The sequence below is a fragment of the Tachyglossus aculeatus genome, chromosome X1 (genome assembly GCF_015852505.1).
Source record: "Tachyglossus aculeatus isolate mTacAcu1 chromosome X1, mTacAcu1.pri, whole genome shotgun sequence".
NCBI lineage: Eukaryota > Metazoa > Chordata > Mammalia > Monotremata > Tachyglossidae > Tachyglossus > Tachyglossus aculeatus.
This window is the reverse complement of record NC_052101.1, coordinates 37,963,933-37,990,904: the sequence shown is the minus strand read 5'-3', so window position 1 is coordinate 37,990,904 and position 26,972 is coordinate 37,963,933. Positions and strand designations below refer to the sequence as shown.

General features: G+C 49.2%; 1 protein-coding gene across 3 annotated transcripts in view; it reads right to left on the bottom strand.

Annotated features, from left to right (window-relative positions):
* Nucleotides 1-15,102: 15,102 nt before the first annotated feature.
* Nucleotides 15,103-26,972, bottom strand: part of CAMK2A (calcium/calmodulin dependent protein kinase II alpha) — a 77,377-nt gene continuing 65,507 nt past the window's right edge. For 2 of the 3 annotated variants that reach the window (XM_038740313.1, XM_038740314.1), the window contains 4 exons: nucleotides 25,230-25,305; nucleotides 21,466-21,560; nucleotides 18,903-19,131; nucleotides 15,103-17,169 (listed from right to left, as the gene is read on the bottom strand). In XM_038740313.1, coding sequence (XP_038596241.1) covers nucleotides 17,166-17,169; nucleotides 18,903-19,131; nucleotides 21,466-21,560; nucleotides 25,230-25,305 — 404 coding nt within the window. In that variant the 3' untranslated portion in view covers nucleotides 15,103-17,165. Of the gene's footprint in view, nucleotides 17,170-18,898; nucleotides 19,132-21,465; nucleotides 21,561-25,229; nucleotides 25,306-26,972 lie in introns of those variants that run through there. The other variant, XM_038740316.1, reaches the window with a different exon arrangement.

Here is a 26,972-nt window from a genome sequence, read left to right as displayed (position 1 = left end):
ATGCCATTATTATTATTATTTATTATTATTATTCCCCTCCAAAGTGAGGTTTATGCTCCTTTCACTGGGACCCCCAGAGAAGCAGATAATAATAATAGTATCCCTTATGCACTTATTATGGGTCAAGCACTGTTCTAAGTGCTGGGGAAGATACAAGATAATCAGGACAGACACAGTCCCGATCTCCCGCAGGGCTCCCAATCTAACTGGGAGGGAAAACAGGTGCTGAAACCCCATTTTACAGGCCCAGAGAAGTGAAGTGACTTGACCAAGGTCACACGGCAGGTACGTGGCTGGGATTAGAACTCAGGTCCTCTGACTCTCGGACCTGTGCTCTGTCCACTAGGCAACACTGATCCTTTCTTGCAGAGAGAGATTCCCCTACAGAGGCAGTTCCCCTGTCGCCTTGCCCCTTTAACATAGCAAAGAGATTGGGTCTCTTCCCCTGAGGAAAACCCAAAGAATATTCTCACCCAGCGTGGCCCCCTTACAAAGCAGCAGGGCTGGAGAGACCTACATCTTTCTGAACAAACCCAAGAGCCCCAGATCAGGCCTTTCTCACCCGTTAAACCATGGAAGGCCATTCTCCAACATTATCCGGCTTGTTTCCCCCTTTTAAAACCCTGTTCATTTTTAAAGCCCCCAAATTGGACAGTTCGTTCCTATGGAGAAACAGCCGGGTCTAGTGGACTGGACACAGGACTGGGAGTTAGAAGACCGGGGTTCTAATCACAGCTGGGCCACTTGCCTGGTGCCTTGGGAAGCAGTGTGGCTCAGTGGAAAGAGCCCGGGCTTGGAAGTCAGAGGTCGTGGGTTCTAATCCCAGCTCTGCCGTTTGTCAGCTGTGGGACTTTGGGCAAGTCGCTTCACTTCTCTGTGCCTGTTACCTCATCTGTAAAATGGGGATGAAGACTGTGAGCTCCACGTGGGACAATCTGATCACCTTGTATCCTCCCCAGCGTTTAGAACAGTGCTTTGCACATAGTCAGCACTTAACAAATGCCATCATTATTATTATTAATAAGTTACTTCACTTCTTTGAGTCCCCATTTCCACATCTTAAAACGGGAAGGAAATACCTGTTCTCCTTCCTACTAAGACTGTTAGCCCCATGTTGGACAGGGACTGTGTCTTATTAAATTGTATCTGCACCAGTGCTTAGCACATAATAAGCACTTGACATTATTTTTATTTTATTATATTATTTATTTATTTTATTTATATTATTTTTCCTCTTCACTTTTCCTCTATTAATCAGTCAGTGGTATTTCAGTGCTTACTGTGTGCTGAGCACTGTACTAAGCACTTGCAATAGTCATAGACCCAATCCCTGCCATAAGCATCTTCCTCTTTCCCTCCTTCTTCCTTCTTTCCATCCTTCCTCCCTCTTTCCTTCCATTTTTATTTCTCTCCCCTTTCCTCATCCCTTTTCCTCAACTTCTTCTCATAGTAGCCAGATTTTAAACCCCATGCCTGCCTTGCCATCTCTGCCCTAGACCCAAGTCCTGCTCTTTCCATTTCCTCTCTGCCAAGATAATCCACCAGGCCTCCTTGCCATTTCATGATCTTCCCTCCTGAAGGTTAGCTACCTTTGGCTGCCGGTCCCTAGGGCACCTCATCCCACAACCTTGGCTTCGTGGTAGCATTGGCTTGGGAAACCCGTCTATTTGCATTCAATTTGTGTGTGCTCAGCAACAGGAAATCCCTGCTGGCTCCTTGAAGCTTGAAGACATTCTGGACAAAACCATGCCAGGAGGGCCTGGGCCAAAAGGCCAGTTCCTCAGAGAAACAATAGCCACTAGGGCACGCAAGCTTGCAAAATTTTGATCGAGGCCCAAATGAGGTTGGGGGAGACAAGAATCCAAAAGAATATGATCTAGTGGATAGAGCATGGACTTGGGAGTCAGAAGGACTTGGGTTCTAGTCCCAACTCCGCCACTTGTCTGCTGGGTGACCTTGGGCAAGTTGCTTCACTTCTCTGTGCTTCATTTATCTCTTCAGTAAAATCTGTAAAACTGAGTCCACGTGGGACATGGACTGTGTCCAATCTTACAACCTTGGGTCTATTCTATAGCTTACTACAATGCCAGACGCACAGTCAGTACTTAACGGTTACCAAAAAAAAAAGTGGGGGGGGGTCTTGAGGAGGAACAATTCATTCAATTCATTCAATCGTATTTATTGAGCACTTACTGTGTGCAGAGCACTGTGCTAAGCGCTTAATGGAAAATTAAGAATGGAAACCACCAGTGTTCTGTCACAGTAAGAGCCAGTGCCAAGGTCCAGGGACCCTCCCCAAGTTGCCAATACATATTGGTGCCCTCAGACCTATCAATCATTAAACATACCCAACACTCCTCCCATTCATTTCCTTCTAAGAGGGATTGAAACCTCAGCAGGCAGGAGAGGGAAAGAAGATGGGTGGCGGCGGGGAGATGGCTCCTACTTTTTTTCTAAGCTGAACTAGTCATTGCTAACTAGCAGCCAGAGAGGATGAGCCCAGATAAAGTGTTAAAAAGAAAACTTGCTCTCCTTGGAATCCCAAGTGGCCTTTCGTCCCAATACTGGCCAGAGCCTCTAGGTCTGCGGTTTGAATTTCTACATCAGTCAAAGACTACAGCCCAATTTGTGTGACTGCATCACGGAAAGTTTGGCTCTTGTGGTCCCTGCCCGCCCTCCCCTGGGCCCTAGCTCTTGGAACAGCTCCATTCTATGCAGACTTCTCAGAATTCCCCTCTCACAACCCCCAAGGGACATGGGCAAAGAACAGCAACCTTCCGTCTTCATTTCCACCTCCCACCACGTCCCCCACCCCCAGAATATCTAGCCAGCCGTGTAACTTCCCGCCTGCTCTGACAGATCCCCTAATCAGAGAATCACTCCTGATCCAACCCCTCCATCCCCTAACCTCACCGAGCCCTCTCCAAGGCTCCCCCTTCATCCCAGGAATTGCAGGTGGGAGACTCAGTGGGCCCGTGATTTGACTAAACTCCTGGTGGAGGCAACACTTCCACCTAAGGAATCCGGCACCTGTCTGGGATGCTTGTCCCTTCCGTGAGCTTGGGCAAGTCACTTGACTTCTCTGGGACTCTGACACCTTGTGAAAATGGGAAGCTAATTGGAAGCTGTGCCTCCATTTCCTCATTTGTCAAATGGGGGAAACAATGCATGTTCTTCCTTCCCATTAGATCATGAACCCACCTGTGTTGGACAGGTTCTATGTCCGACCCAATTATCTTGTCTCGACCCCAGCACACAGAAAGCAATTAATAAATTCCATCGTTATTAACAAGGCTTGACCCTAGGAAACAATAATAATAATAATAGTAATATTAAAGGTACTTAAGCACTTATGTGCCAACCACTGTACTATGCCCTAGGGTAGACACAAGATAATAAGTAGGACACAGTCTTCGTCCCACATGGGGCTCACAGTCTAAGTAGGAGAGAGAACAGATATTGAGTTCCGTTCTTCAGTCCTCTAGAAGACAAGCAGTAGAATTACACAGTTGGTAGAAGCTCCCTGGATCAATCAATCAATCAATCGTATTTATTGAGCACTTACTGTGTGCAGAGCACTGTACTAAGCGCTTGGGAAGTACAAGTTGGCAACAGATAGAGACAGTCCCTACCCAACAGTGGGCTCACAGTCTAAAAGGGGGAGACAGAGAACAAAACCAAACATACTAACAAAATAAAATAAATAGAATAGATATGTACAAGTAAAATAAATAAATAGAGTAATAAATATGTATAAACATATATACAGGATCCCTCTTTGTGGGTGCAATAGCAAGCTGACTTCAGGTGAGAAATTCAGGCCATGTCAGCACCAGGGCCTCACCACCAGTACTGTTCCCTAGTTAAGACTCAGAGCTAGGTTTCATTTGCATTTTTTAATGGTTTTTAATGCTTACTGTGTGTTTGCCAGGCACTATATTAAGTGCTGGGGCAGATACAAGCTAATCAGGTTAAACACAGTCCTTGTCCCATAAGGGGATTACAGTCTTAATCTCCATTTTGTAGGTGAGGAAACTGAAGCACAGAGAAGTGAAGTGACTTGACCAAGGTCACACAGCAGACAAATTGAGGAGGTGGGACTAGAACTGAGATCCTTCTCACTCCCAGGCCCTTGTTCTATCTACTAGGTCTCGCTGCTTCTCAGTTGGGCAAGGTCTGAGAGGAGTAGGACAGTCAGAGTTCAAAAGCTGTGAGCCCCACCTGGGACAGGGACTGTGTCCAACCTGATTTTCTTGTATCCCCCAGCACTTAGTACAGTGCCTGGCACATAGTAAGCACTTAACAAATACCACAATTACTATTATTATCAAGGCTGTGTGTGGGGAACGATGGAGGCTGTCGTGGGGTGACGTCTGGGGGTCAGTGAGGACTCCAAGACCCTCGGGCCTCACACCTCTGGACTCAGATCCCAAGTTTGGATAAGACTGGTTCTTGAGATATCCATAATTTACTTATTTATATTCATATCCATCCCTCCCTCTAGATTGTGAGCTCCTTGTGGCAGGAAACGTGTCTACCAACTCTGTTGTTTTGTACTCTTCCAAGTGTTTAGAACAGTGCTCTGCACAGAGTAAGCACTGTGAGCTCACTGTGGGCAGGAATGTGTCTGTTGTTATACTGTACTCTCCCAAGTGCTTAGTGCAGTGCTTTGCACACAATAAGTGCTCAATAAATGCCATTGACTGAATTGAATGAGTAAATACCATTGATTGAGTGCTCTCTGCAATCATTAATAGTATTTACTGAATGCTGTACCATGTGCAGAGCAATGTATTAAGCACTTGAGAAAGTACAGTACGAAGGAGTTGGTATTCACTTTCCCTTCACACAACGATTGTACAGGCTAGAGAGGGAGACAGACATTAGTTAAAATAAATAAATTACAGATATGTCCATAAGTACTATAGGGCTGAGGGTACAGATCCATGTGCATAGCTGACGTAGAAGGGAGAGGGAGTTGGGGAAAGAGGGTTGAATCAGGGAAGGCCTCCTGGAAGCACACCTTAGGCGTCCAATAAATACCAATGATTGGGGAACTCTAAGGAGCTGCACTAGCTTCCTAAGCAGTAATCTCTGAAGCTGTGACAAATTGCGACAAATCCAAGGGCCCTCTCTTCTCTACAGTGGGCTGGCTCCGGCGAAGCCAACTGGCAGCTCCATTTTGTGGGAGGAAGAAACCAGGGAGTCCTGGGTGTAGGGGCTGGGGACTCTGGGGACGGCTAAGAAGGTGTAATTACTACAATGGTGGTAGTTGTTCAGAGCTTACTATGTGCTTGCACTGTACTAAGTGAGAAGCTGTGTGGCTCAGTGGAAAGAGCACAGGTTTTGGAGTCAGAAGTCACGGGTACAAATCCTGGCTCCGTCACTTGTCAGCTCTGTGACTTTGGGCAAGTCACTTAACCTCTGTGCCTCAGTTACCACATCTGTAAAATGGGGATTAAGACTGTGAGCCCTCCATGGGATAACCCGATCACCTTGTACCTCCCCAGTGCTTTGCACATAGTAAGTGCTTAATAAATGCCATCATTATTATTATTATTATTACTAATCATTGCGGTAGATACAAATTAATAATGTTTGACACAGTCCCTGCTCACCTGGAGCTCACAGTCCAAGTTGGGGGGCGAAGACAAGCATTAAATCCCCATTTAACAGATGATGAAACTGAGCCACAGAGTTATCAATTGACTTGCCTGAGGTCTCCCAGCAGACAAGTGGATTACAATTCAGGATTAGAACCCAGGTCCTCTGACTATTAGGACTATGCTTTTCCCATTAGGCCATGAAACTTTGGAGCTGGGACATTCCTCACTCAAGGGAATTAAGGATTAGTGAGTGTGTGTGTGTATGGGGGCGGGGGGGCATTTCTCCACAGAAAGAGGGAGAGAAGGAGGGAGAGTTGGTCTCTCAGGAATTGATCTAAACTGTTTGGCAGAATCAAGAGTAGAAGGGGTAAGGAGAGGAAGTACTGGTACTGATACTACTACTATTCCTTCTGCTTCTATTATTTCTACTGCCACTACTACTATAACAGGGACCGTGTCTAGCCTGGTTAAGCTCATCGTGGGATGGGAATGTGCCTGTTATATTGTTCTATTGTACTTTCCCAAGTGCTTAGTACAGTGCTCCGCACACAGTACTCAATAAATACGATTGATTGATTGATTAACTTGTATCTACCCCAGCACTTAGAGCAGTCCTTGACACAGAGTAAGCACTTAACTACTATAAATAATACATAATGATAATAAAAGAGGCCTCACAGACTTTCTGTATTTCCCCTCTAGCTCCCTCCCAGTACAGCTTTGGCTTGCCTCCCCTGCCTCAGAGACCCGAAGGGAAGTTTTCATGGCTGCCACTCCACTGGGTTAATCATTATACTCTGCCAGCTCATAAAGGCCCAGGGCTTATGGAAAGTTTAGTTTGCTGGAGGAAGGGCAGGGGTGCAATAAAGGTTTATGGTCTCCATGACTTGCTCTCACCTTGACACTGTTTACCTAAAATGGAGGCTTTGGTACCCTGCCCTCAAGGATTGGGCGTAGGGTCACTGAGTAACAGAGCGGATTGGACATATATGACAGAGAAAACAATTGGCTGAGAGGGTGTGCTGGGGGGCCAGAGAAGAGAACAGTTGGATTGGTGGCTGAGGTGATGCGTCCTTTTTGGCCAGGATTGATCTTGCTTAGCCAGTGAGGGGTCTGGAGCAGGAATGGGGCCAGGATGGTGAGGAACAGGAAAGTCATAATGCCTGTTGGGCAGCTCATGGAAGGAGCTGACCTTTCACCTTCTCCTCTTGGAAATGAGGGAGCTTTCTCTCACTGATGGCCTGGGAGCTTTCCCAGGGCTTCCCCAGCCCCTCCTGAGGCTCAGGTGTTTCTGCAGCCTGAGGCAAGCAAGATTCCCGGCCTGCCTCATCGCCTAGAAATGCCGAGAAATGGGAAGAGGGACTCCCCAAGCCTCTTTGGGTGGGTAGGAAAAATAAAGTGGGGAGGATGTGAACTTCTGTTATATTGTCATATTATACTCTCCCAAGCTTAGTACAATGCAGTGTACACAGAAAGAGTTCAATATATACAACTGATTGGCCGATTGATTCATTGATTGATAGGAGAGTTGGCAAGAGGGGGAAAACCCACCAAGGCTTTGGATGTAAGGCTATTCCCATGGGAATGGGCTGGGCATACCCTGCTCTGGCTTAAACAAACACTTCCAGGCCAGCCAGGAAAGAACAGTAAAGTGTTTATGAAGGGCAAGGGTCCCGGGCTAAACCACACCCTGACAACTTCCACTTTCTTTAACCGGGAGGGGCCGAAGGAGCCAATGGGGAGAGACTGAGGCAGGGCTGATGGCCACATCTCATCTTTTCACCCCTGCTTTACATTCACACCCATTTCACTGATTGCACAATGGAGGCCCCAGCCTCAACAATTCCCTCATGTGCCCCCATGCCACACTTGTGTGCCTATGTCCTTCTGACACCACTATGAGCCCCACGTTGGACTGTCTGACTCGATTTGCTTACATGCACCCCAGCGCTTAGTTCAGTGCCTGGCATATAGTAAGCCCTTAACAAATACTGCAATTACTACTATTATTATTATTCTTACTATAGTGGCCATTCATCTGATTTGCGATAGGACAGTCTGTTTTTCAGCTGCTCCTGACCCCTGTTCAGAATCATTCTGGCACTAAGGCCTTTACACCTGGTATTTTTCATTTAAGCTTCAGCCTATCTATTCATTCATTCATTCATTCATTCGTATTTATTGAGCGCTTACATTGTGCAGAGCACTGTACTAAGCACTTGGGAAGTACAAGTTGGCAACATATAGAGACAGTCCCTACCCAACAACGGACTCACAGTCTAGAAGGGGGAGACAGACAACAAAACAAAACACATTAACAAAATAAAATAAATAGAATAGTAAAGCCTCTCTGTCCAGCCTCTCTGGGTCAAAGCCAGGGTTCTTGTAAAGGTAATTCCTCAACCCTGGTTAGCAGTTGAGCTGGTGGAGCTGATTAACAGCAGACCCACCCCAAACGACGTTTTCAAGCAAATCAAAAGAGGCTCAGAAAAGAATAAAATTGGGTCAGTTTGGGGGATCAGGTTGGAAGAGGCTGGCTTCGGCCCATACACACGAGGGTTTTGGCCACGAGGTGATGTTTCCTTGCCTTGCTCCCAGTTGACTGGTAGTCCACCCGACTGACAGCCATTTCCTGGAGGCTCTGCTGCTTTTCCCAAGCCTTGCAGCCTTCCTGGGCTCTTCAGAATAGCAGTGGATCATCTTGCTCAGTCCACCAGTGTCCGTGCTCCAGGTGGGATTGGAGGAGAAGATGGGTGGGGGAGAAGGTCAGGTGGACATTGTAGGTCCAAATTCCTGTGTGGGTTCTGGTACTTTGAATGGAGGTACTATCGAGTGAGGCTGGAGAAGGAAGGAATCCAATGGAGGAGGAGGAGCGATGAGGCGCTAGCACTAAGCAAGAGTGAATTTTCTTCTCTCTTTGCCTTTGTTCTGGACCACACCTCTAACAGGTTCTTACCCATAGCCCCCAGTTCCCCTTCTCCAAACTTCCCTCCTCTATGCCACTGAGATGAGGCTCTGTGTTAGAAATAAATATGAATAATAATAATAATGTAGCATTTGTTAAGCGCTTACTATGTGCCGAGCACTGTTCTAAGTGCTGAGGTAGATACAAGGTAGGTTGTCCCATGTGGGGCTCACAGTCTTAGTCCCCATTTTAAAGACGAGGGAACTGAGGCACAGAGAAGTCAAGTAACTTGACCAAAGTCACACAGCTGGTCAGTGGCAGAGCCGGGATTAGAACCCATGACCTCTGATTCCCAAGCCTGTGCTCTTTCCACTATGCCATGCTGCTTCTCTAATAGTACAACTACTACTACTACTGTTACTACTATTAATAATAATGAAATTTGATAAATGATAACTATGTGCCAATCATTCTACTTCGTTCCGGGGTAGAAATAATACAGTTAGATCAGGCGTAGTCCTTGTCCCACATGGAGCTCACAGTCTAAAGAGGAGGAACAATAGGTTCCCCATTCTATAGATGAGGAAACTGAGGCATAAAGAAGTGAAGTGACTTGCCCAAGGTCACCCAGCATGCAGGGGGCAGAGCTGGGATTTGGGCCCAGGTCTCCTGACAGCCCCAATTTTGTAATCAACATCAACTCCATTCTACGTTATATAAGAAACACTTGCACTTGGATTCGCATTCTTTAATCACCTTTCCCTCAGCCCCACAGCACTTATGTAACATCTGCAGTTCATTTATTCATATTAATGCCTGTCTTGCCCTCTAGACCATAAGCTCATTGTGGACAGGGAACTTTTCTACCAATTCTGTTATATTGTACTCTCCCAAGCGCTTAATACAGTGCTCTGTAAACAGTAAGCACTCAGTTAAATGATTGATAAAAAGCAACTGAAGCAAAATCAAATCCTCTAAATTGGTTTTATCTATTAAAGCTGGGCAGAGCAGTGGGGTTTATGGGAGGTGAGTTGGGGAGTCAGACAGAAGGGAAACATGTTCTTCAGGGAAAGAGAGAAAGGAATGAAGGAAGGATGATCTGGAGGGAACCTAAGGTAAGCAGGATCCCCAGAGGAAACTGTCCTGGTTATCAGCTCACTGGGTTTCCCTCTGTTACCATGATTTCCGGTGTCCCGTAGTTTGTTTTCTCTCCCCTTTATATACAGGTTCTCTCTCCTTTCTGCTATTGTTTCCCTATCTCTATTTCCCTTCCTCTGCCCCTCTCTCCTTTCGGGTTGTTGCTCTGAAGTGGCCGTGGGCGGCTAACCTCCCCTCAGTGTTGAACACCCAGGGAACTGCTTGTCTTATGCTGCCATCTGTTGGGATCAGGGCAGGATGGAATTCCAGGTCCAATCTCACCCAACTAGGCTAAATTCAGGGAATAGTGAGCTTTCTACTATGGGGAAGGGAGGGGAAGTGGGAGGGAGGGAGGGAGAGGAGTTCCAGTTTGGGGACATGGGATTCTTGTGAAATTTGGAAGGTGACATGTTCTCTTTGCTCTTACCCCCTCCCAGCCCCACGGCACTTGTGTACATGTCTGTCACTTTATTTATTGGTATTTATATCTCTCTCCCCAACTCAAGACTGCAAGCTCCTTTTGAGAAGGGAATGTGACAGTTTATTGTGGTATTGTATCCTCCCAAGCGCTTAGTACTGTGCTCTGCACTGAATGAATGAATTCTTTTGGCCTCAGTCTCAACCCAGTATCAGTAAGCGAGGCTACTTCAAGTTGGTGTGAGCTCTAGAAGGTTAGCAGCTGTGATCTACTTTGCTACTCCAGGCATTGTTGGGAGTTGTAGTCCCAGCATTCCAGGGGCAATCGTGCAACACGGCACCCCCCACAAGCCACTCGGTCATGGATTGAAGTTTCCAAAATGAGAGGGGGGAAGGATGGAGAGTTGGCAGGGGCTCAACCTCACCCAACCCTATGCCAACCTTGATTCCCATTCCCATTGCCCATGCTGGCTGTTTCAGTCCTTCAGGCTTGGGCCCTTTGAGATCTGCAGCCCAGAACTGGCGGGGGCAGGACTCAACAAGGGGTGCAAAAACCTTGGAAGCGCATTCATTTTGACTCACATCGGGTAAATCGCAGCAGTCTCCAAGTCCAGGTTATTCTCCACCTCCTGTGGTCAGCAGGTGGGGTTGGGAGGTACCCCTCATACTGCGCTCCACCAGGAAGCCCACGAAAAATTTTCAGCCAATTCAGAGTCCTGGGCAATGGAGTCTGAGAAATCCGCCCCCCTATAACCAGCCCACTCCTGTACCATGCACCTACGGCCAAAATATACCCCAGCATCCATAGCTTTGCAAATGCCCAACATTCTCTACTGCTATGAGGCCTGATTTCCAAAGGGGCACCATATCCAGCCAGGCTCAGGATCACGTGGCAAGGCAAGATCACAAACAATGAAGTTCTGGGGTGTAGTCAGCCTCCCAGGATAAAAATAATAATAATAATGATGGCATTTATTAAGCACTTACTATGTGCAAAGCACTGTTCTAAGCGCTGGGGAGGTTACAAGGTGATCAGGTTGTCCCACGGGGGGCTCACAGTTTTAATCCCCATTTTCCAGATGAGGGAACTGAGGCCCAGAGAAGTTAAGTGACTTGCCCAAAGTCACACAGCTGACAATTGGCAGAGCCAGGATTTGAACCCATGAACTCTGACTCCAAAGCCCGTGCTCTTTCCACTGAGCCACGCTGCTCACTCTAAGCTCTGCTCACCTAAATACAGCTACATGGGATGGACATATGAGGAAATGAGCAACAGCAGGAGACCCAAACAGTTGCTGTATGGAGAGTGGGAATGGGGAAACTGAAAGCAAGGAGGGCAGAGGAAATGTTTTAAGAACATGGGGATACAGAGTCTGGAAAATTGGGAGTCAGTTGCTGACAAAAGATAACATAGTGCAATGCCATCAAGAAAGGAGTGGCTTTTTTTGAGCAAGGAGGCAAAACTGAAACCAGTGCCTAGGTGCTCCAAGCTTCAAGCATGACAGCGCAACAAAGGCCAGCCTTTTAATGTGTGCACCATGTGGCCGAGACTGTGGTTCCCAGGTTGGCCTTTTCAGCCACACAGACACACGTAGGTGAACTTTATCATCAGTAGCATCTTCTCCAAATATGGAGTTTCGAGCTTTTCAAGGGAACTGATCATGTCAGTAGGAAGCTAAGTCCTCAGGGGCTTCTCTGAAAGTAGATCTACCTCCTTGCAAGGAAATGAAAAGCCAAAAATGGGATTGGGGCTGGCAGGGTTGATGTGGTTCTTCTCCCCTAAAAACCTCCCTTGTCTTCATAGTGTAGACTCTTGGGTCCGGGAAAAGAGGCGGTTATTATATTGCTGACCTATAGGTAGGGAACATTTCAACCAACTCTGTTGTACTGTATTCTCCTAAGTGCTTAGTACAGTGCTCTGCACAGTAGGTTCTCAAATCCCACTGATTGAAGGATTGATTGAGAAGTACAGTACAGTGCTCACGTCTTGAGGTTTTTGACCTTCCCCCCTCCCATCTCCCATCTCCCCCTCCCACTTCACTCCTTCCCCCTTCCCATTGCCTTCTACCCCGTCCCAGCCCCGACGAATCACGGCCAAGGATAGGGGGCCAAGAGGTGGGACTGCCCGAGACATTTAGAGAAAATCAGGACTTGTCATGCACAGAAGTTTGTAGCTATTTATTGCACTGGAAACACGAAGAATAAAACTGACAACCCTTCCCTCCCCACTCCCCCCACCCCACCCGCCGCCCCGATAGCAGAAAATCCGAGCAGAGATCGTCCAGTTGGCAGGCAGCCAGGCCACAGGTTCACACGGGGCCGCTGGGGAAACAGGGCTTGTTCACTCCCTGTGCAGAAGAGATTCCCTGCGGCCCCATGGTGGACAGCCGCCAGCTCCAAATAGGAGAGAGTAGGGGGGCTTGGGACCACCCACTCTTTTTACACTACCCAGGCCGGGTTTTTTGCAGCCACATGAAATCAAGAGGCCCCACAGAGACTGGCTGTGTCTTCTGAGGGTTTTGTGTTTCTCCACGTCCCAGTTCCTGATGTCCCAGAGTCATTGCAGAAGCCCTCCGGTGGGTAGCAGCTATAAAAAGGACCCATAGAGACCCCAAGACCCTTCCAGCCCTCCTCAGGAGGGGGGAGGCTGACCTCTCTAGGGGCAGGGGAGAAGGAAAAGGGAAGGAGGGAGTCAGAGCATGAATGCTGAGGTTAGAAGGAAGCTCACTGGGATGGGGGCAGATGGGCATCAGGGAGGGGCACGCATGCCCGTCCAGCCCTGGCTGCTCTCTGTGGGCACAGGGGAGGGGTCTAGGCTGGCACCCCAATCCACATGACAGGCTTTGAGCTGTCCTGCCCACCACAGCCAGGAGCTTGGCCAGAGCTGGGCTGGCCCACTGGCAGCTGGGCAGCTTGGCCCCCTGCCCCGGCAGACTAGGGAAGGGAGCCCAGTGCTTCCCTAGAGTGGCCTGGGAAGCCCCTGCACCCTTTTTTGCTATAACAAGGAACCCGATCTGGGAACCACCAGATCACGGGAGCCCAGTGGGGAGGGGAGAAAGGAGGAAGGAAGATGGGACGATAGGGAGGGAACAAGACCAGAGCTAGGGAAGAATGGAAAGAGGCCCTAACTTGGAGTTCAAGTTCTTGCTTTGGGCTCCCAGTATCCAGCAGAGAGATGTTCTGAGAGGACCTGACCTGCTTCGGTAGCCCCAATCCAAGGAGCAGAGGTTAGCCTTTGGAGGGCACACTGCACCCCCAACCCTCACACCAGCTCTCTAAAGCCCTCACCTCTTCAGGACTCCTTGGCCATAGGGCAAGGATACAATGGCCACCCACTTTCCACTCTTGGGCAGCAACTGTTCCCATTGAGTTCCTCTGACCTCATCCCAGGTGCTGCCATTTAAAGACCAACCATGGGTGATATTAGGTGCTTTCAAGTAGTCTATCCCAAAGGGGAGGGGGAAGGAGAGGTGAGAGAGGGAAATAGGTGAGGTGCCCCCAGGTAGGGATTTGCAGGCAAGAGGTCAGAGCTGTGAGACCTTGCTGCTTCTGTGCATCTTGGAACTGATGCGGTTGGCTAGTGTGCAGCTTAGATGGTGGAGCCTGAGGAGGAGGGGATGACGGGAGTCTGCCAGCTCATTTATCTACCCCAGAGATAACCTGGGAGTCCCTGCCCCACTAGCAGATCAGATGATGCTGCTGCCCTTGCGTGGAAAAGGAAGGACATGAGGAAGGGGGTGCTTCCCCATCTTCCCCATCCTACCTTAGGGTACAGATTAAGGTCTGTAACCCCCGGGACTGACCCACCCTACTTAGCTCCTTGGGTTTGGGGCAGAAGCAGAACTCAAGGGTGGCTCTGACAGGAAGAGTTGGATCCTTGGGGGGGAAGCGGGCGTAATGAAAAGGTAGGGGCTGTGCGGGGGGCATAGGAAATTCAGGGAGTGGGGGCAGCTCAGGAACACCTCCGAGGGGGATGGGGTCGTGAGGGGAAGTGTCAGAAGGCACCCCTGGTGGGTTGTGCAGGGTGCCAGGTTTGGTAATGCTTAGGGAAGACCTGCGGCTGTAGGACCAGCTGTTTTCGGAGGCCAAGTGCCCAGATATGAAAAATGGATGTGATACACGGTGGTCGGAGGGTGTGCAGGGAGGGAGGAAAGGAATGGGGTGGCAGGAGGAAGAGGGGACATCAGTGGAAGACAAGAGAAACCAGGCCTAGGCCTCTCTCAGGGTGCACAGCTTGGAGTCCAATCAGGGGAGCTGTAAGGGAGCTGCACAGAAAGCTAGCCAGAGGACCCTACCCCGGGGGCAGGATTCATCTGGATGCCATGGAAGACACTGTCCACTAAGGGATACTCACATCTACCAGAACTGCTTAAGCGTTCTGGGTCCCAAGGCCCTCGTGGGGGAGGTGGGTGGGCAGTGAGCCTGGATAACACCAAGGGCACTTCCCCAAAGCTGGAGGGATGAGGAGGTCTTGAACCACCAGATACAGTGGCCCCGTCAAACCAACAGCCTCCACTGCTATCATCATTCCTCACAATGACTTTGTTGGCAGCTCAAGGCTGCGGCCTCGTCCTCTACTTTCCAGCTCAGACCAGTGCTGTCTTTCACCCCCATCCAAACACACAGCCCCAAGACAGGAGCATGATGAGGGAGGGCATGAGGGAGGAGGGCCCATGCAGAGGGAAGTCGGGGGAAGAGGAGAATTGGAAAGCACTCAGCTTTTCCAAATTTCTCTTATCGACTCTGAGTTACTTGAAATGTTTTCCCCATCAGAGAAATCCCTTATCCTTCCTCTGCTCTCTCCACCCTTGAACTCCCACGGATGAGCCCGGGGATGTCCCTGGAACCTGCCCAATGTCCCCCATTGGCCGGGACTCCCTCCCAAGGCCCTTGGGAATTCTTCTCCCATCGGCAAAACATGGCAGCACAGAGTCAGTGAAGCACTTTGAGAACCACAGAAAAGGCAGCAACACAATTCAAAGGCTGACACTGAGAATACATCCTCTTTTTTGTTTTTGTCCAAAACACATCAGATGGTTTTGTTGTTGTTGTTTTTTGTTGTTGTTTTTTTTTCAGTTATACTTACTGCATATAAAGTGGAAAGGCATGCAAGGGACAAATGCAGATAGCAGCAGCCCAAAAGCACCTCACGTCAAAGAGTCAACCCCAGGTGGAAAAGAAATAGGAAAAAGAGATAGAGAGAGAAGGGGAGACAGAGAAAGAGAGAGAAGGGAAAATGGGAATGGGCAGAAGAGGGAGAGGGAGAGAGAGAAAGATAGAACTTGGGGGTTACCAAAGGATAGATAAAGAACAGAAATATTCAACACTATATCTCCAAGTGCTCAACCCAAAGGGAAAGAGCTAATGGCAAGGCTTAGTGCTCTCTGCCCTATCCCTTCCCCCATCAGGATGTGGAGCTAGAGAAGGGCCACACCCCCACCCATGCCCCATGTTGCCTCGTGACATAGGTCAAGGGCTTGGACAAGCCTGCGGGAATGAGGAAGTTCGGTTGGTTCCTCTCACTGTCCACCTGATGACTGCTGAGCCCTGGGTGGAGGGGCACACAGCCCCATCTCCGTTCAGAAAATGCCTCCAGTCTGGTTTTTTCTGAGTCAATATTGACATCTGACATTTCAACCCTCTTTGACTGGCCCAAAATGGCACCCGCAAGGTAACCCAGAGTGGAGCTGGGAAGGTCCGAGTTCTTCTTTAACCCTGGGCTCGGAGTTCACCTCCTCCCCAGAGAGTCTACCAATTCAGCTCCAGAGATTAAGAAAAAAGAACTGAAAAAACAACTCCCCTCCCTGTCGCCCTCCCCTCCCCGCAATCATTTGAGATTTCTAGTTATTACATAAAGATCCATTTCAGCAAATACGCGGAATCAATTGACGAAATACACGGAAGTTTGGCTATAAAAAGGCATGCGGTCAAAGTAGAAGAGATACCTAAATGTCGCTTTTCTCTTTTTCAAAACACAATCAGATTTCCTCTCCAGGGTTACTATAGCTTGAATTCTCAATCTTTGCTGGAACGATGGTTCAGTGGATAACTGTTGAAGCAAACAGTTCAATTGAAAAAAGAAAAAAGAAAAAGAAAAAAGAAGGCCCCCTCTTTAGCACCAGCATTCTGTTAGTTTCCTGAAGACAAAATTCAACCGAGCCCCGATGGACAATGGGAAAGAAATTGAGGCCACCAGGAAAGAGAGGGTAGGGCAAGTGGGATGGTCCAGAGCAGGTTCTAGAAGAAAGAAAGATGAACTGCTCTTTTAGGGTCAGGAAAAATGCAGTTTGGGTTTAACAGCCCTAGAGAGGGATGTGGGCCCGGCTTGGGTGGACAGGCAGATTTCCCTGCCCATTGGCTCTGTCCTTGGGAACTTAGAGGAAGGAGATGAAGGGAACAGATGCTTCATCAGTTGCCAGATATCCTCTCCCAGTTGGAGAGGAGAGTGGTTGGGATAATGGATGAAGGCTGGGTGTCACCTAGTCTCGATGTCATCCTTGGATCCAATGTGAGACAGTCTTGAGGCTCCAATGGGCTCCATTTCCTCATTCTTGCTCCATCTCCAGTGAAAGGATAGAGATGGGGTCTTCAAACAAAGCAGAACTAGACTGGAACCTAGGTGATATCATCCGGATAGCCTTTAGGACGTGTGTGTGTGTGTGTGTGTGTGTGTGTTTGGGGGAGGGGATGCATTCTGGGAAGAAGGCATTCTCTTCCCAGTGTTCTCTTCTTTTGGAGTTTGGGCTGACAGTCTTGAGTGGAAAGCAGCAGGCGTGAGCTGTGGGCCCAGCTAGTCAACACAATCAGAAGCCTATTGGAAAGCTAAAGGGAGAGAAAGAAAAAAAAACCCCAAAAGACAAAGAAAAGGTTGTTGTCGTTTGCTCTCTGGGTGTGCGGTGGTTTGATGGGGAGGGTAAAGCTTTCCTGGCTTGGAGGAGAGGCGCTGGTGGCGGTGGCGGCAGCTGTGATGGAGGTGACGGTGGGAATTCCAGCAAGATCCAAGTGGTAGAACCGGCAGCCACGTTCCATTGGTGAAGAGGATGGGGTCTTCACAATGCAGCAAGGCAGTGACAAACCCGGCCAATCACAGGCAAAACGCTTCAGCTGCAAGACACAAGGTGGGGAAGAGAGGAAGTTAGGAGGTCTCAGGATCACTTGCTACAGATTTCATCTCCTTCCTGGCTTCTCTTCCAAATTGCTCCTGAGCTTGTCTCTCCCCACATCTCTCTCTTCCTCCTACTTGCTCCAGGGCAAGTGAATTAATCCTGGCCCGGAGCTTGCTGGATTTGCCCAGTGTCCGGCCCGGGGACTGTAAAGCGGGTAGTCAACGCTGGGTGATCTCCCAGCAGCAGAGTTAAAGGGCGCACTGTCAAACCAGAAACCTCTTCAGGTGTCGCTACCGCTCCCAGGGAGAAACACAGAAAATGAGAAGCAGCGTGGCTTAGTGGAAAAAGCCCGGGCTTGGGAGTCAGAGGACGTGGATTCTAATCCCGACTCCGCCACTTGTCTGCTGTGTGACCTTGGGCAAGCTGCTTCCCTTCTCTGTGCCTCAGTGACCTCATCTGTAAAATGGCAATTAAGACCGTGAGTCCCACGTGGGACAACCTGATGACCTTGAGAAGCAGCATGGCTCAGTGGAAAGAGCATGGGCTTGGGAGTCAGAGGTCAAGGGTTCAAATCCCGGCTCCGTCGCTTGTCAGCTGTGTGACTTTGGGCAAGTCACTTAACTTCTGTGGGCCTCAGTTACCTCATCTGTAAATTCATTCATTCATTCAATCATATTTATTGAGCGCTTATGGTGTGCAGAGCACTGTACTAAGCGCTTGGGAAGGATTAAGATTGTAAGCCCCACATGGGACAACTTGATCATCTTGTATCCTCCCCAGCGCTTAGAACAGTGCTTTGCACATAGTAAGTGCTTAACAGATACCAAAATTATTATTATTATTATTACCCCAATGCTTAGAACAAGTGGATGTTAGAACAAGGGGATGGACAAGTGCTTTTAAAAGTCAGGCTGAAAGGACAACACAGGAAGGTGAGGGTGAGCTATTAGATCACTGTGGGCTGCTCCATCAATCAAACAATCAGTTGTAGTTATTAATAATAATAATATTATTATTATGGTATCTGTTAAGCGCTCACTCTGTGGTAGGCACTGCTCACAGTCTTAATCCCCATTTTACAGCTGAGGTAACTGAGGCACAGAGAAATAAAGTGACTTGCCCAGGGTCACGCAGCAGACAAGTGACAGAGACTCCCAGGCTCATGCTCTATACACTAGACCACGTAGCGAAATGCTTAGTCCAGTGCTCTGTACGCGGTAATAATAATAATAGCATTTATTAAGCGCTTACTATGTGCAAAACACTGTTCTAAGCGCTGGGGAGGTTACAAGGTGATGAGGTTGTCCCACGGGGGACTTGCAGTCTTCATCCCCATTTTACAGATGAGGGAACTGAGACCCAGAGAAGTTAAGTAACTTGCCCAAAGTCACACAGCGGACAAGTGGTGGAGCCTGGATTGGAACCCATGACCTCTGACTCCAAAGCCCGGGCTCTTTCCACCGAGACACGCTGGTGCTCCATAGATACCCTTGATCGATTACGACCCAAAGCTTCGGTGGAGAGGCACTGGGGCGGCTGAGGGTCATGGCTAGCCACGAGGGGTGGGGCCCCATCATCATCATCATCATCATCAATCGTATTTATTGAGCGCTTACTGTGTGCAGAGCACTGTACTAAGCGCTTGGGAAGTACAAATTGGCAACATCTAGAGACAGTCCCTACCCAACAGTGGGCTCACAGTCTAAAAGGGGAAGACAGGAGAAGGCTTACTGTGGCAGGACGGAGGGCGCTCCAGATCTGTGGAAATGGACGATCTGCCACTTGCCATCTCGGCGGTGCCAGATGCGGCTTTCCTCAGATTGCGCGGTGCGGGGCACGCCACCCGCATCCACGTACTGCGTGATGCGGATGTAGGCGATACAGGCCGACTCGTCGCCCATCAGGTGGATGTGCGGGTTCAGGATGGTGGTGTGGACGGGCTTGCTGTTCCTGGACCACACTGGTGGCGGGGAAGGAAGGAGAGAAGCAGATGGAATCAACTGCAGGCCCCTGCCACAACTTAACCAGCTCTTTCCCCACAATGGACGGAACCCTCTCCCTTCGCTGGCCTGCTCGGAAAGCCCAGCTGTCGGGTAAGTCCGCGGCCCCTGCCTGCCTCAGGCCTTGGAGTCCTCAGGTGAGGCATCTGGGGAACGGGACTTGTGTTTCCCAGGATGGAGACAGTCTTGGGAAATGGAACCCAGCATGATGAGGAACAGAAATGAGGAGCTCAATGTAGACCCATTCTCTGGGTCTTCAGAGAAACTCCAACCCTTGAGCTTGGTCAGAGCCTGGGTAAGATGCCTACCCTTTCTGAGTCTCAGTTGCCTCGTTTATAAAATGGGGAGAAGATAACTAGTGCTCTCTCTACCATTTAGATCGTAAGCCCAGGTGGGACAAGGACTGTGTCTGATCTGATCGTCTTATATCGACCTCAGTGCTGAACACAGGGGTTTGGAGCCTAGTAAGTGTTTCATAAATACCATTGTTGTTTTCAATTGCAGGCTCAGAGAGGTTAGCTGCTTGGAGTGGGTCTGTCCCAGGTGGTGAAAAAAACCCTACCAGAAAACTAGTTTCTGGGCATCATCTAGAGGCAGTGCTGAATTAGAAAAAGGCAACTTGGATACACAAGATCAGACAATAAGAGAAATATTATATGCCTGTAAAAAAAAAAAATCAGACAGCGTGGCCTAGTGGAAAGAGTTCGGACGTGGGAATCGGGGGACCTAAATTCATGTCCCAGTTCCTCTATTTGCTTTCTGTGTGACGTTGGGCAAGTCACTCAACTTCTCTTATTTCAGTTTCCTCATAAAGTGTTCTTCCTCCCCCTTGGATTGTGAGCCCCATGAGGGACGGGGATTGTGTCCAACCTGATTACCTTGTATCATTTCAACACCTAGGACAGTGCTTTTTTTTTCTTTTATGGTGTTTAAGCATTTACTATGGGTCAAGCACTTTCTAAGTGTGGGGTAGATGCAAGTTTATCAATTTGGACACAGTCTCTGCCTGACATGGGACACACAGTCTAACTTGAAGGGAGGAGGATTTTATCCCCATTTTACAGATCAGGTAACTGAGGCACAGAGACGTTAAGTGACTTACCCAAAGGTCATAAAGCAAACAATTGAAAGAGCCTGGATTAGAACCCAGATCCTCTGACTCCCAGGCTTGTGCTCTTCCCACTAGGCCATGCTGCTTGACACATAAAATTGCTTAACAAATATTATTATTAATGATAATCATAATACATGAGACCGCGGACAAGTAATATAATAGAAGTGGAAGCATTGGTGTTAGATTGTAACTCCTTGAGGGCAGGGATCATGTTCCTAACTCCAAAATACTCTCCTAAGGGTGCCGTGCCTTGCACACATATAGTAGATGCTCAATAAATAGGACTGAGAATTGATGGATAGCATGAAAGTGGTCCTGCTTCGGGGTCCTGGACCACTCGGACACTGGGTAAGACCCAGAGATCTGGGGAAAGGGATGCCTTCACCCCAACAGATGCTCAGGGATGCAAAGACCAGGTGCCCCATTATCCTGGCAGGTGGGAGGAGGCCCCTGAAGCACAGTGAGGCTTGGGGTCCCACCCCCGATGTGGGGTGTGGACAAACATAAGATAGAACCCCACATCGACCCCAATCTAACGCCTCCATCCCCCAGTAGACGCCTCCAGCCCCCCCGCTGGAGGGTAGCGTTCAACCAACAGACACAAAGAACAGAGAGCGGCCATACGAGGAGAACATGAAGACGGAGATTATTTAACAGCAATGTCAGACTCCCACCTCCTCCCCTCCATGCCCCTCCCTGGGCCACCACCGCCACCACCACCACACCCAAAACTTCAGCCCCTGGTTCCGGGCTAGTTCTGACCAGACGAGCGGGGCTTAAGTCATGGGGGCTGTTGTGATGGCAATAATCAGGGCACAACTGAGATGGGCAGTGGCTGGCCTCCCCTAATGGTTCCAATTATACCCGCTGCCCCAAATCAGTCCCAGGCCAGGGAACTTTTTGCCCCCGTTCCTTTTTAAGAGCTGGCCGTTCCCGGCCTCCAGCCACTCCAGCTACTTAATGGGCCGGGGGAGAGGGTTGCCCGCTCGGTTGGGGTTAGGAGACGGATCTGAGATGGTACCGACCCACTCTTTGCACTGGACTCCTTCAGGCTTCTCGGGGGTCCTGAGCCCTGGACCCCGTCCCACTGCCACTCCCGGGACGCTGAGACACAGCAGCGGGCAGGACAAGCAACGAGAGGAGGAGACAACAGGCACCCCGGAGGGAATGGATTGCTCACGGTTTTCAAAGTAGAATCGATGGAAATCCAGGCCCTCAACCAGGTTCCCTAGAGCCTCGGGTTCAAAGGCCGTCATACCAGGATCGCACATCTTCCTGGGGGAAGGAGGAGCAGAGAGGGCCCGGAGTTAGCCATCTCGGCTGGCTGGAAGAGCGACTCTGGGACCATCAGGGTCTCGGGCCAGGACACATGGCGCAAACCCACATCACTGAGAGCGTCAACCCTCCTCGCTCCAATCCTCGACCAGCCGGACTGGGCCCGGCTGTCCTGAGTCCATGATGATCTGGGAACCGAGCCCAGGGTTCTGATTGTACTCTCCCAAATGCTTAATACAGTGCTCTGCCCACAGTAAGCACTCAATAAATACGATTAACTGACTGACTGAATGGCAGGGGTCCCTGACTGGGCCTGGGTGCTGAGGGGAGTTAAGTGTCAGAACCGGACCAATTTCTGACTCAGAAGGATGCAACCAGAAGCCGCAACCAGGCAGGAGGGCACAGCGCCCACTCAAATGGAGCCTGACTTCATCCGGCCCTCAAGGGACAAAGAATGGACAAGTGAGGACAATGAGCCCTGACCCCTCTGCTGCCCCAGTGGTTTGGCCATAACCCAGGGTCACAGCATTGACTTCACCCAGACACCTAGCATCCAAAGCCAGTTGTTGAACTTCCTCTTTGGATTCCTGGCCACACATTTCTAATATCAAAAATAATTTACTCTGCCAAAGGGGGAACAGGAAATCCCCAACCTCCTGGGCCCGGCTAGGCCCATGGCTCTCACCTCTCTCCTCGACGCTTTCCCCATTGGCACAATAGCCCTCCGCAGTGACTCCCCCAACCTCTGCATCATCAATCGTATTTATTGAGCGCTTACTATGTGCAGAGCACTGTACTAAGCGCTTGGGAAGTACAAATTGGCAACTCTCTGCACTGGAGAGACGCCTGCTTCCCCTCCCCACTGAGCTCCCAACACGGTGGGCTGCCCCTTATCTCCACAGTTGCCACTTGCTCTGCCTGGCACCTCCCTAGAGTGGCATACACCATGCCCTGATGACAATCTCACTGGCCCTAGTGACATCCCCCCCCCTCTAATTCCCCAGTCCTCTGCCCTCGCTTCATCTCACAGCCTGTCCATGATAAGTAGACATGTATGTCATCAGCAGATCAGTAGATCAGTGGACATGTTGAACATACAGGACATGTCAGACCAAGTCAGACAAAAGGCCCTCAATAGCCCGGGCCCAAGCACTTGAACAGATCCAGTCCCACCACACTGGCTTTCCATCCCTCTGCTGCCCAACAGCCTGGGGCAGTAGCCAGAAACAATCCTAGAGAAATCACCCTCATAAATGCCACACCACGCCTAACCCAAACTCATCTGCTCCCACATGTTTGAGGCCCGGACCAAAATTGCAGCCAGACTGTTGGGACTCCCAGTCTCGGTCAGCCCCACCACCTGGTTGGGACCCACTTTCTCCTGCCTGGAATTCTCTCCCCCTTTACATCTGGCAGACCACTGCTCTCCCCATCTTTAAATCCCTTCTTAAATCACATCTCCTCCAATAGATTTCCTGATTGATTTTGAATCTCCCCAAGTCCCCCCTGCTGTCACTTTAGCACCACCTAGGCACTTAAGTACTCACAGTGCCCCAAAGGTGATCAATCAATAGTCTTTATTGATCACTTACTCTCTGCAGAGCACTGTACCAAGCCCTCAGAAGAGTGCAATAGAACTGGCAGATTGGATTCCTGCCCTGGAGGAATTTACAACCTAGCCGGGGGGACAATCTAGCTGGGGAGAAGGACATGGGAATAAGGTGCTGGCAGGAGAAATCAATAGAGCATAAAGCGATGTACAAAGGTGCTACAGTCGGGGGGAGGGGTCAGAGACAGGAAGTGGCATTAGTGGGGGAATATAAATTTGGAGAGGTGACAGATTAATCAAGGAAAACCTCCTGGGGGAGATGTGATTTCAGAAGGGTCTTGAAGTTGGGGAAGCCACCGGTCTGCTGGGTGTGAGTGGGGACGAAGTTCCAAGCAGAATGGAAGGCTGTGAGTATGAGATCAGCAGAAAGAGAAGCAAGAGGCACAATAAGTAGGTGGGCTTGAGAGAAGTGTAGCTTGCAAGCTGGGAGTGAGGTGGGAGAGGAGCAAGGAGAGGATTGAGGATGCGTAGCACTTTTGTCCATATGTTCATACTCTATTATTTCCTCCTACCTGTTATTTATTTTAGTGTCTGTCTCCCCCACCAGTTTGTAAGCTCCTTGAGGGCTGAGATCGTGTCTACTAAATTCTTTTGTATTCTTCCAAATGCTTAATACATTGCTCTGTCCTCATTAGGTACTCAGTAAATACTGCAGTCCCTGAGACTGTGAACCCTAAGTGGGACAGGGACTATGTCCAATTGGATTATCATGTATCTACCCCATATCTTAGTACAGTGCTTGGCATGCTTATTATTAGTATTGGTATTATCGTAAGCTCACTGTGGGCAGAAAATGTGTCTGTTATATTGTTGTGTTGTATTCCCAAGTGCTTAGTACAGTGCCCTGCACACAGTAAGCACTCAACAAATATGGTCGATTGACTGATTAGTATTATTATTACTGCTACAATTGATTGACTGAGTCAGCCCCTTGAGCTCACATCACCAACTAGAAGGCACAGGCAGGTCTCAATTATCTGTGAGCTAATTCCTATGGCAAATTTCTTTTTTTCAGCTCTCAGAAACAGCTCGCTTTCCCTCCAAACTCCTTCTGTCCCCAAGTCCCCTGCAGTCCGTAAGGGAAGCAGCTCTGCTTTCTCAAAGCCCTTCTGTCCAGGGGATGGAGAATGGCATTATGCTTGGAGCACGGGCCTGGGAATCAGAAGGTCATGGGTTCTAATTCCGCTCTGCCACTTGTCTGTTGTGTGGCCTTGGACAAGTCATTTCACTTCTCTGTGCCTCAGTTACCTCATTTGTAAACTGGGGATTGAGACCTTGAGCCCCACGTGGGACAGAGACTGTGTCCAACCCAATATGCTTATATCCACCCCAGCACTTAGTACAATGCCTGGCACATAGTAAGTGCTTAATAAATACCATTATTATTATTATTATTATTATTATTATTATTATGGAGGGTGGGGCAGAGGGGAGGATGCTCACTCCCCCATCACCTAATTAGGGCTTGGAGTTATCCCCTGGCCACCAAGCCTGGATCCAAGCTGTTTGGCCACTTTGCACTTTCTATTGTGGGCATTTTGGGGGGCTACTTCTCCCTTTTTTTGGCTCAGCTCAGTGAGGACTGCCTGTAACAGCTATGGGGTCTTGAGGGAATCTTTCTCAAACTGGGTTCACGATCAAGGAGACCAGCCAAAATGTGGGACCTAGGGTCAGCCTGGGATCACTGGGTAGCTTGGAGCAGAATGTCCTCTCTCGGACTCCCTCTCTTTCCCTCCCTCCCACCCTCCTCCCACTGCCACCCCTCCAGGCATTCTCAACCAGGGGTTCAGGAGCATCGGGAGCTTCCTGCACCATGGAGAAAATGAGGCTAACTGTGGAGAAAGAAAAAATCTAGATCAGATTTCAAGAGAGCAAATGACTTTAAACGTATCCCGTCAAGAGGTGTTCAGGCAGACTGATGACTTATTCAAATCTGTGCCAATGATCATGCAAATAAAATAACTCCCCCCAGTCATCAGGAGGGCTTGCTAAGTAAGACACAGCGCTGGGACCCAGGTTGAGAAATGTCACCACCAGTAAGGCAACCCCGGAACACTCACGTGTAGGACTCAAAATCACCGTTGCTTATTGCTTCAATCAGCTGTTCGGTCACCTTAATAATTTCCTGTTTTCTCACTGAAGGGCAAGGGGAGAAACACACACGAACACAAACAAACACAAAAGGAGATGAGGTCTCCCCACCCGGGATCAAGACCCAACCCGTGGAGCCGGGGACTCCGTCTCTGTTGCTCGGTGGCATCAGCATGAAGCGAACTTTGAGGTGGGTCTGGCGTTGGGGCAAAATACTAGTTTGTATGATCCTTGTGAGAAGGGAACGTGTCTGCCGCCTCTATTTTACTGTACTCCCTGTGGCTTAGTAGAGAGCTCTGCACACAGAAAGTGCTCAATAAATACACTGATTGGAATCAGGACCAGAATGGGGCTTCTGGACAGGTGAACAGGGCAGAGATCTCAGGGTTCGTGGACCTGTATCACTTTGGATCCCCCACTGTAGCTAAGGTCCCTTGTAGCCAAGCACTGACTTCTGTCTGAGGCCCTCTCTTCTTCCCTTCACAGTGAGGGTGCCCCGCACATTACAGTATGTGCTCAGACACTGAATTCACTTATGCTGTCTCTCCCTCTCTGCCATTCACTTTCAGAATAGGCGATCTGGGTCAATGAGATTGGGTGGATGAGAAGGAGCAGAGAGAAAATTCAGGCATGCCAGCCTTCTGGGGACCAATTCTTATTGGCCTTTAAATAGCTCGAACTATGTAAACAGCAGGAATTAGGTTCAAAAGACAGGCAGATTTCGAAGTTGTGGCTTAGTGGATGTAGCATGGGCCTGGGAGTTGGAAGGACCTAGGTTCTAATTCCAGCTCTGCCACATGTCTGCTGTGTGACGTTGGGTAAGTCACTTAACTTCTCTGAGCCTCAGTTACCTCATCTGCAAAATGGGAATTAAGAGTGTGAACCCCATATGGGACAGGGACTCTGTCCAACCTGATGAACTTGTATCTACCCTAGTGTTCAGAACAGTGCTGGGAGCATAGTAAGCACTTAACAAGTACTATTATTATTATTCATTCATTCATTCAATCATATTTATTGAGCGCTTACTGTGTGCAGAGCACTGTACTAAGCGCTTGGGAAGTACAAAGCGCTTGGGATGTGGAACATGCAACCTGATTAGAAGCAGCGTGGTTCAGTGGAAAGAGCCCGGGCTTTGGAGTCAGAGGTCATGGGTTCAAATCCCAGCTCTGCCAGTTGTCAGCTGTGTGACTTTGGGCAAGTCACAACTTCTCTGGGTCTCAGTTCCCTCATCTGTAAAATGGGGATTAAGACTGTGAGCCCCCTGTGGGATAACCTGATCACCTTGTAACCTCCCCAGTGCTTAGAACAGTGCTTTGCACATAGTAAGCACCTAATAAATGCTATTATTATTATTAATTAGCTTGCAACTACGGTATTATTATTATTAAAGTCACATTGGTAGCCCCCATTCCATCCTCCTGGATGTGGCCTTCAGGAAAATCCCGACTGAGATTGTTCCTGGTCTCAGGTTGATGCTTTTAGAGTCCTTGTGTCCTCCACAACTCTCCTGCTCCCTGTGTGTGCAAGGGAGTCAATATACCTTGCACGGGAGTTGCTGGAAAGACTCCCAGGAATTAGTCTGGACCACAAAGAAATCAACCTGGGAGTAAATGAGAACTTGAATAGAAAGTAGGTAAGAGACCTGGTGGAGCCCTAAAACTGGTCCTTCATGGTGCAGATACCCACAGCCACTGGTTACGCCATCTTTG